At 39.9% G+C, this 9,783-nt stretch overlaps 1 protein-coding gene across 4 annotated transcripts in view; it reads left to right on the top strand.

The window, feature by feature from the left end:
- LOC109476501 (cGMP-inhibited 3',5'-cyclic phosphodiesterase A-like) overlaps positions 1-9,783 on the top strand; it is a 77,194-nt gene that overhangs the window by 59,101 nt on the left and 8,310 nt on the right. The window contains exons 3-10 of one of the 4 annotated variants that reach the window (XM_019777442.1): positions 3,482-3,637; positions 4,157-4,255; positions 5,344-5,500; positions 5,898-6,319; positions 6,743-6,868; positions 7,164-7,275; positions 8,151-8,264; positions 9,084-9,286. In XM_019777442.1, coding sequence (XP_019633001.1) covers positions 3,482-3,637; positions 4,157-4,255; positions 5,344-5,500; positions 5,898-6,319; positions 6,743-6,868; positions 7,164-7,275; positions 8,151-8,264; positions 9,084-9,286 — 1,389 coding nt within the window. Of the gene's footprint in view, positions 1-3,481; positions 3,864-4,153; positions 4,256-5,343; positions 5,501-5,897; positions 6,320-6,742; positions 6,869-7,163; positions 7,276-8,150; positions 8,265-9,083; positions 9,287-9,783 lie in introns of those variants that run through there. The other 3 variants (XM_019777441.1, XM_019777444.1, XM_019777443.1) reach the window with 3 other exon arrangements.

The raw sequence follows: 9,783 nt of genomic DNA, 5'->3' as shown, positions 1-9,783 counted from the left end.
CTAACTGCAAGTTTTTGAAAGTGATAATTTGGAAAAGTTGCTTATTTTAACGACTTGAATAACTTCTGCGTGCTCCCACATAAAATATCATCAGTCATTCCCCAAAAGATGAGACTCAGTTCCAGGTACGGTGTGAAGATTACCTGGAACATCCGATTTAGGGCCTCGTAAACCGGCTATAATAAAAGCCTATTATGTCTGAGCCATTTTACTCGGATATTGAATCATAAATTGGAATGATGTCGAAACTGGTTTTAAGAAATTCACGTCCAGAATTTTTTTGACTGGGGTGTAAATTTAGATAGCTGAGTTGAATATTATATTAGATATTGAAGATCCAAGCTAGCAGGATGATCTTACTCAATAACTTTTAACAAGAGAAATATAATCTGAGTTCTTTGGTAATACAGTGTTTGTTTGATATTTTTAAGGCATCATTTAAACTACATTGTAGTATTTTGCATCCTTTTAGGATTTTGGGTAGAACATATTATGAGAAAAACATTTTTTTTCCCAATCTGTAATTTTATGCCTAATTCTATCATGATATCTTAGGTGGAAAAATTATCCAATTTATCCAATCAAGTTGTTATATTTTATAAAAGTCTTAAAAGTCTTCAGAATTTTTGTTGACCTTTTCAAACATCATCTAGAATATTTATCACATTATTGAATTGGGTTAGCCTAAGGAGGAAGTCACATGGACATTTAGATTACACAATGGGTTTCGTAGAATATCCCAATGTTTTTTGACTATGCTTTTCAAGCCATTAGAATTTGATCCCTTTTACCTGGAAAATTAACTTAAGGTCTTTGAAAATTCCTGGAAACGACTATATGATATCCTGATATAGTAGCTGCTGGGGCCAAATTATCCATGTATACAGGATAATATTTTCTTCCCAGTTTGAATTACTACTACCTCAGGGGGCATGCCTCCAACTGACTGTAACACAATTTAACAGTAATGATTTCATTCTAACTGCCAAATTTTGGGCTATCTCATTTCCAGGGGGTTGGCAGAGGTGTGTTGATTTACATCTCCCCTTTAAGGTTGATGTCCTACAATGAAATTGTGTCTTAAGGGCTGGAAATTTACATGTGGTTTTTGTAGCACCAGACAAATTATACCGGCACCACCCGTTTGATTGAAGTGAAAGCAAACTAGAAACATGGTACAAGTCAGTATGGAAAAAAAACATTCAAAATGTAGGCAATAGCTTTGATTTTTTATATTTTTTTCTGGTACAGTTAGATATCGAAATTCCTGCATAATTCCAATTTTACCTGCATGTATTATTTTGAGGTATTTAAAACACCCACCATATTACATGTATATACACTGCAGTTACGAAAAGAGAAGGGGTCCTTCCTAAACCTTTGATGTGAGTAGATCAAAACTTAAAGTTCTGTCTTATGAAGCTTGTATCTTATAATTTATCATATGGCACTACAAATTCATAAGATTCAAAATGGTGCTACCAATGGCCTTCAAAATGTAATGTTTTTATTCACTATAAAATCAAAAGGAAAGCGGTAAAAATTGTATGGTACAAGTAGTTTTGAATGTTAACATTCAACTGTACATGTACATATGCAGAAAAAGTATTTTCAAGTCCTATACGGGTTCATACACATGACACTGTTACCCTTCAGGCTTGATATCCGACAATGAATGTGTCTGCTACGCTGACAAGAACCCTGATGAAGTTGAACGACTTTGCAACGTCGGCGTACAACCTTTTGTCCTCAATTTACAAAACCACACTAGGTGAAAAATATGTATCAAGTTCAAACTTTTTCTATCCCGACGTCTTCCTAATTGTTCATAACAGGCGTTTCGAAGCCGTCTGGTGCAATTTGTTTATTAGAAAATCCCGGCAGACAGTAAGAGAGCGTAAGCCGGATTTGTCTCGGAGCAGGTAGCGCAGAGAAATCGTAAGCTGGCAGAGGGATGCGATTATGGATGGGGGGTTTAAGGGAGTTAGGAAGACAACGAGGAAAATGAAATTACTGAAGATGATAGCGGAAGAATGATCACGGCAAATTGAAGTTATATGTCACTGTAGCAGACATTCTTTTTAATGGTGGCTTGAAACCAAAAATTTGTAGGGAACCTAGACAGAGATAAAATTTTCAGGAAAAATCCCACCTTAAACTAAAAGGATTTTTCTCCCATTGTGGAATTTTACAGTATTGGCAATTTGTGCTAGTTGAATGTTGTCTATTTTATATGTAAACCCTTGCTACAAGGACTGAATCTTGATATAAAAGAGATCACCAGAAACATACGAGCATTGTAGGATAAAAGTCTCATAGGAAAGTCTTAGGAATATTCATAGAGAACTGTTTTAGGTGTGTTTATGTGTGTGTGTTGTGTTCACATTGTGTTTGAATGACAACACATTGGGTGGTTGATGGTACTTCACTACAGACCACAAAAGGTCAAGAACAGGAAATGGGGTCCCAGAAACTAGCAAGAAGCTGGCAGTTGACAGCAAAAGAAAGACAGGTGGCATAAACTGTTGTGTGTTATGTCCGTAAGTATTTGAATGCCAGCACATGTGGGGGGTTCCTCACATAACAAACAACCAAAGTTCAGGAACAGGAAATGGGGTCCCAAAAGCTGACCTAGAGCCTGATAGCAAGAAGGTGGCAGTTGTCAGGAAACGAAAAACAGGTTGCATTTACTGTTGATTTGAAGAAGAATTGCCCTGTTGCCCTCCTCCCACACATATACATTTGTACATGTACCTGCACATACATACACAGGCTATCCTAGCCTTCTATGTAGGTCACTACATTACAAGTACTTATCTGTGTGGGATTGACCTAAATTGATAAAACTTGTGACATTTGATGTACCATTAACACACGGATTACTGCAGGAGATATCTAATTCTGTCTGACCTTCCCGAAATAGGTCATGATAGATTTTGTCTTAATTTGAGAAATGTCGGGCTCTCTGTTCTTGTACATATTAATTTATTCACATATAATGTTTTTATCATTCCTGACATCCATTCACTTGAAAAAAGTATTAATTTTACAACAAGTGTATAGGATTCATTAATTCTACATCCAATTTTAGTAATCCGAAGGCCCTGCTTTTAAATCACAGCCTGTCTTTATTCATTCATTTACTCAATTTATTTATTCTTTCATTATTTTTAGCAAGATGAATTGTAAACCAGATGTCTTGGGTTCTAATCCCAACTCTGTTCTTTCTTCATTTATTCATTCATTCATTGACTCATTTATTTATTGATTTATAATGCAAAATCACATTTGGACCAGAGGTTCTGGGTTCTAATCTCAGCTTTTTAGTTTTCCCATTATCTTAATCTTGTTTCTATTGTCTGCACATTTGATACAGCTACAATGTACATGTATACAGCGTGGTGTGTTCTAGTCCCAGCCTTGTACTTTTTGTAGTTCGACTCCATTAAGTAAACCTTGTTTCTGTTGTTTGTACCTGCAGCTGCACAGTGTGGTGGATACAGAACTGATGCGGGAGGCCCACGGGATGGTGACAGACATGCTGACAGACCCCTGCCTACCCCCAACTGTCATCAGTGGGCTACGGACCATCAGTAACCTCCTCAGTCCACCCTCTCAGTACTCACACAAACCCAAGGTATGTACAGTAACCTCCTCAGTCCACCCTCTCAGTACTCACACAAACCCAAGGTATGTACAGTAACCTCCTCAGTCCACCCTCTCAGTACTCACACAAACCCAAGGTATGTTCAGTCCACAGTAACCTCCTCAGTCCACCCTCTCAGTACTCACACAAACCCAAGGTATGTTCAGTCTACAGTAACCTCCTCAGTCCACCCTCTCAGTACTCACACAAACCCAAGGTTTGTTCAGTCTACAGTAACCTCCTCAGTCCACCCTCTCAGTACTCGCACAAACCCAAGGTATGTTCAGTCTACTGCACACCCTCTCAGTACTTACACAACACTTTGGTAGAATGTTTCGTTTATTATTCACGTCTATTATTTTCAAATGTTGTGTCTGAAAAGATATCTGCTAAAAGTTGTGACCACTAAATAATTATAACCTTTGTGACAAAAAAGTTGACAGATAATGAATTTTGTACCAATATGATGTGATTGTGTAAGACAAGCTTGTTTTTTTTCTCTTACAGCAGCTGAACTACCTGGTAGAACTGGCAGAAACTGGGAACATTTCTGACACAGAGGAGTCCCTATCCCCTTACACAGGGGAACGACCCTCTGCACTACCTAAGGTTTGTGCTCAGTATATGTGTTCGCTAATGTGGGGGCCTCCATGGGGGGGTCCTGATAACACTTTACACTAGTGTTCTAGCCAGCATCCATCTTTCCGTCATTGCATGGAATTTTGCTGCTTACCACAGACAAGAATTTTGCCCAATCCGTCATCTTTGATGGACAAAAATCAGTGTGCAAAGATATGGAAAGAGATCGTCATTAAACAAAGTTTTCACATTTTTCCAGGGGTGCCCCTGCACCCCCTTATAGTAAGATTGCCGCCCTTTGGCGCTAGACGTGAGCAAACAGAATTCAGACGACAGGAAAAATTTTTGGGTTGCTCGAACACCGCTTTACACTGAATTCAGGAGGAACTTCCACAATGACACAATTGGACATCCTGCTCCAAATCCTTGCTACAGATTGTTTTCCCTGGAAAATAGCTTGCTTACACTTTCACAGAAAAGGGCACATATAAGCCCTCAGTTTTCCCTAGACAAAATGACAAAATTGGCGCAAAAATAGAACTTCTGGCAAGAGACTATTTTTGGAACATCTGCTTTGCTTCAGTCTGTGTTTGTGTGGGATGAAGCAATTAGTAGTATTTGTTTTGGTTCAGGTCCAAACCGGTCCAAAGAGGTTTAGGGCTACCTTTCTTCTACTGTGCAAAAGACTCTAAAGAGATTATCTGTTCCAGTACAAGTCTTGTGTTCCACCCTTAAATGCTACATAAATATTTTATTTCTTAATCAATTAATGCTCATCTCTTAGTGAGATAAGCTGATCTGAATTTATAGATTTCTAAGAAGAAAAATAAATCCTAAATGCTAATCAAAATTGATACAAGTCCTACATTGGCTAAAAAAGTATTGCTGGGTAGTTCCAAAAGCTGCCTGCAGTTTGATATGAATCTGCTAGGTGATGCTGTTGAACAGCAATATGTGCCCTATCGTTCATGAAAATTATTACACTTGATACAAGTCATAATTGGCCAATAAGGTACTACAGTAACTGGATGCTTACAAAAGTTGGCTGCAGTTTAAGATAAATCTGGTAGGTGATGCTGTTGCACAGCACTATGTACCCTTCTGTCCATGCTTTACAGAGATTGCGTCGCAGCCTGCCAATCAGCTTGATCCGCCGTATGTCAACAACGTGGACAACAACGACCTCAGCGACCGGCATGCCGACTCTGGAACCCGAACCGTCCCGAATGCGCAGCGCCAGTCTGAGACAACCGCGCGAGGGACCGCCTGTAACTGGTAAATAAAAATGAACAAACTTTGACAAAACTGGGAAAATTTTGACTCCTCCTCCTAGCCTAAAACTTTTTCCTTCAAAATTTTGGTCAATTTTTCAAAAGACTTTTAGTAAAAGTCTTTTGAAAAATTGACCAAAATTTTGAAGGAAAAAGAGAAATGAGCTCTAAGTTCTGGGAATGGGAATATAATTTTCAAGTTAGATATAGAGGGGTTCCTTTATTGCCTTTAAATATTGTGCATCTGTACAATGTATGTTGCAAGTTACTACTTAATGGAATATTTCTGTCCAATGCTTATTGACAACATTTATGAATAAATGCAACGTGACTAACCCAATTGTTAAGATTTAAAAAAAATGATTCCAAAAAACAATTCTGTCCTTTATTTCCTGCTCTAGGTAACAGCTTGGGTTACATTAAGCCTCGCTCATTTTCAACCTCCGCGTCTTCTGCGTTCGGTACGATGCCGTTGAACGCGCCGTTCCGGCGAGGACGGGGCTCGTGGGCTTCGGGAGATTTCTCGCCCACGCGGCCGGTACCCTCGCCTTACTCTCGTACGCTGTCGGACGAAACTGACCTGATCAGGAGAAGATACCAGTCCAGTCTGGAGAACTTCGCGGCGGAGAAACAAGAGAAGCGAGAGACGGATTCTCCCGGCAGGCAGGTCACGTCGGACTACGATAGCGCCGACGCGAATAACAGCGACAGCAGCGACAACCTGCCTCAGGGAGAGGAATGTCCCGCCGTGGAGCCCGACCAACCTGACGGAACAGAAGACGAAACTGTCACACAGAACGAAACTAAAGAAGACGACACTGAGGTCAGAAAAAAACTCAAGATTCTTAGAAGAATCTCATATGTTTTTACTGATAATTGTGCTTAACAAATGAACAGTTACAACAAAATTTTCAATTTTTTTAATCATAATTTTTTATGCTGGTTGGCGTTGACAAAGTTCTTAATGCAGATTCCTTACCAGAAGAAGAGAGCCATCTAGCATCTTTCTTTCATATTGCAATTTAGTCCTAAGAGCATTAAGTACATGTATGTTTGCTGCCTTATTGTCAGATAGAGGTCTGTATCTAGTTGCAGTTTACTTTGTATTGTGTTGTAAAGGTTTGATTCTGTCTATGTTTTATGGAATGAATAAATGAGTGTGAGCAAAAATTTAAAATGAATAAACGAGGGAACGAATAGATGAATAGACATAACCAAAATCTTTGTATGATTTTTGACGGTATAGGAGGCTGTGTCTATGGAGGAGTACCTGAAAACTGTAGATGACAATGTTCTGTTGGAGCGTCTATACGAGTGGGACTTCCCTGTGTTTGACCTGGAAATGGAATATAAGGACTGCATCCTCAGTATGGTAAGTATGGTACATTCTCTTTATCTACAATTTTTTGTAGATATTTACATTAGGTTTGAAAAGAGAAATGAAACTGTGACTTTTAGACTAATTACTGAGATTCCAGATTTGTCACGGTATGTTATATATGCAATATAAGCCGCAAACTTATTCCGTGAATATGTCGCTTTTTCTCAGCTTGTCAAATTTTCCTACAGTAAAGACAAAGTAAATTACAGTAGATATCGATGTTAATATGATTGTTTGATTTTGATTCAGTTGAGTTTTTAAAGATTGAAGTTTTTTTTGTTTTCAGATGGCGTATCGAGTATTCCAGGACACGGGTCTGTTTGAGGCATTCCGTGTGCCCAAACACGAGTTCATGAGTTACTTCAGGGCTCTGGAAAATGGATACCGCGATGTTCCATGTAAGTACAGCGGTTCAAGCCCTGTCTAGATTAATCCATTAAAAATTATGTACATGTACATTTTTTTTTGGCGACGTCTCAGGGAGGAGCCTAATGGTACAGTATTGTGTGCAATTCGCAAGAATTCTAGGAATGGTACAGGCATTTTGTCCACAGGCATGCGGAATGTCCACAGGCATTTCTCTGACCCACATCTATGCCCACATTGGAACCCTGAAGATCTGTCTGCCCCAGATGGCCCTACTTTCTGTGCCCTGGGGCCCGTTCACTATACACTCAGGGGAGGAGTGCACTGTATCTGTCTAGACTTAACAGAGGTACCAATTGCAAGTCTTCCTCAAAATCATGAAATGATGGCAGTGCCATGCAAACAATAACCCTAACAGCAACCACCGTCGCTATGGCAATGTATGTTTTCCTTGCCAGTCTTGTTTGTTGTTTAGCATTCAGCAGAGCTTGTTATCTAAACACACATCTCACACACGCAGTTGACCTAAGCCCCAAGTTTTACTCCTTCCAAAATTGAGCATCCCAAGGGCTATGAAAGGCAGATGGGCACCGCTCTATACACCATATAATCTGGGAAGTACTTTGTCTAAAATGATTGAATCAGTGGTTCATGTGTCAGTGACGCCCCCTGTTGGTTTGACAGATCATAACAGGGTGCACGCTGCAGATGTGCTGCATGCCTGCAAAGTATTTTTTCTAAAACACTTGAATCAGTACTTCATGTGTTAGTGACGCCCCCTGTTGGTTTCACAGATCATAACAGGGTCCACGCTGCAGACTTGCTGCATGCCTGAGAAGGACTTTCAATTGTTTAAAATGCTTGAATGTGCTTCATGTGTCAGTAACACCCCCTATTGGTTTTACAGATCATAACAGGGTGCATGCTGCAGACGTGCTGCATGCCTGCTGGTGGCTGACGACCCAGCCCATCCCCGGCTTTACTCAGGTCCCACTGGAGGAGGACGAGCCAGTCAGCAAAGGTGGGACCAAGAAACTGAACATTTGCATTCCTCCGTGAAATATTTAGTTTTTCTGAATTTCTTGTTTTATTACCTTCACCAAGGAGGTTATGTGTTCCATTGTGTTTGTGTGTGTGTGTGTGTGGTTAAGCACGATAACTCAAGAAACTTTAACTGGATTGTCATGAAACTTGGTAGGTGGGTAGGTCTTCAGATCTCGAAATAATTAGATTTGGGGCCCCCTTGTGGCTTTTTTAGGTGCTGCAGCAGAACGTCTGGTTTTGATATCTTAGACATGCTAGGGTCACAAATTTTGGATGGTAGATACATGTAGTTGTAAGCAGTAAATAGCGCTAGCCTGAATAGTTAAGCCACAAATGGCCTTTTAACATTTGATATACATGTACATAAAAAGCAGGGTGAAATAATGAGGGCCTGCATGACTTTTTCGTGAGGCGTAATCAGTAGACCCTGTCCAAAATCAGCGTAATTTGTAATCAGTACATTACATTTCATTTCATTTATTTATCCAGGTGATACATATCGCCTTGTCGGCGTTTTTCAATGATACCTGGGAGGTAAACCCCAACATAGTAAAATACAAAGTAACAGAGGATAAAATACAATAATAAATAAGAAGAAAATAATCACTATATACAAGTGTGCAATTAATCATAAGGTAACATAAAGAATCCAACCAAACATAATAACCTTACATTACAACCATAATAACCATAATTGTCCGTAATCATCTTTGGGAATTTAATTTGTAATGGCCATGTTGTGAAAATGTTGCATAATATGCAGGCCCTCATTAATGTTATTTCTGTTTTGTGGTAGATCCCAACACGCTGACCCCTCCCCCGACCCCCGGGCTCCGTACGCCGCGGGCGAGCTTCACGGGCGTGGAGGAGAGCTACGGCATCCTGGGAATGAACTTTCCTGCGCTGGAGCTGATGGCGCTGTACGTCGCGGCCGCCATGCACGACTACGATCATCCCGGGAGGACCAACGCCTTTCTGGTGGCTACAAGTGCCCCACAGGTATCAAGTCAATCTGTATGCAACTACAGGGTTTAAAACACTTTTTCTGATCTTTAATTGTCTTACCCAAATATCATTACAATCCATAAAGGCCTTTTGGTGGTCTTGTTAGGGTTGTTGACTGGACAGAAGGTTCTGGCAGGGCTCGAAATTCATTTTTGGGAATAGGTGCACTGGTTCACCCAACCTAAGAAATTAGGTGCACAGAAAAATTTTTGGGTGGCACCATATAAAACAAAACCTGATTACCGATCTTACTGCTTATAGGCGTCTTCTGAGCTTGAATCTGAAATGGGAGCTAAACTTCAAAATCTTAAACAAGTAACAAAGATTTTATTATTTTTCTAACTCGGTATATATACGTACAGTGCCGACTCAAGAATTCCGCAAAAAGCCAGCATGTGCCGGCTTGTTGTATATGTCGCTATGTATTGCTGCATATTCACAATAGCAACTTTGTGTTCCTGTGGTTTTATAGCATTTTTTATTTTTTTGCC

Source organism: Branchiostoma belcheri, unplaced genomic scaffold (genome assembly GCF_001625305.1).
Source record: "Branchiostoma belcheri isolate BF01 breed outbred unplaced genomic scaffold, Haploidv18h27 scaffold38, whole genome shotgun sequence".
Lineage (NCBI taxonomy): Eukaryota > Metazoa > Chordata > Leptocardii > Amphioxiformes > Branchiostomatidae > Branchiostoma > Branchiostoma belcheri.
Note: the sequence above shows the minus strand (reverse complement) of the source record. Positions and strands in the feature narration are given on the sequence as shown.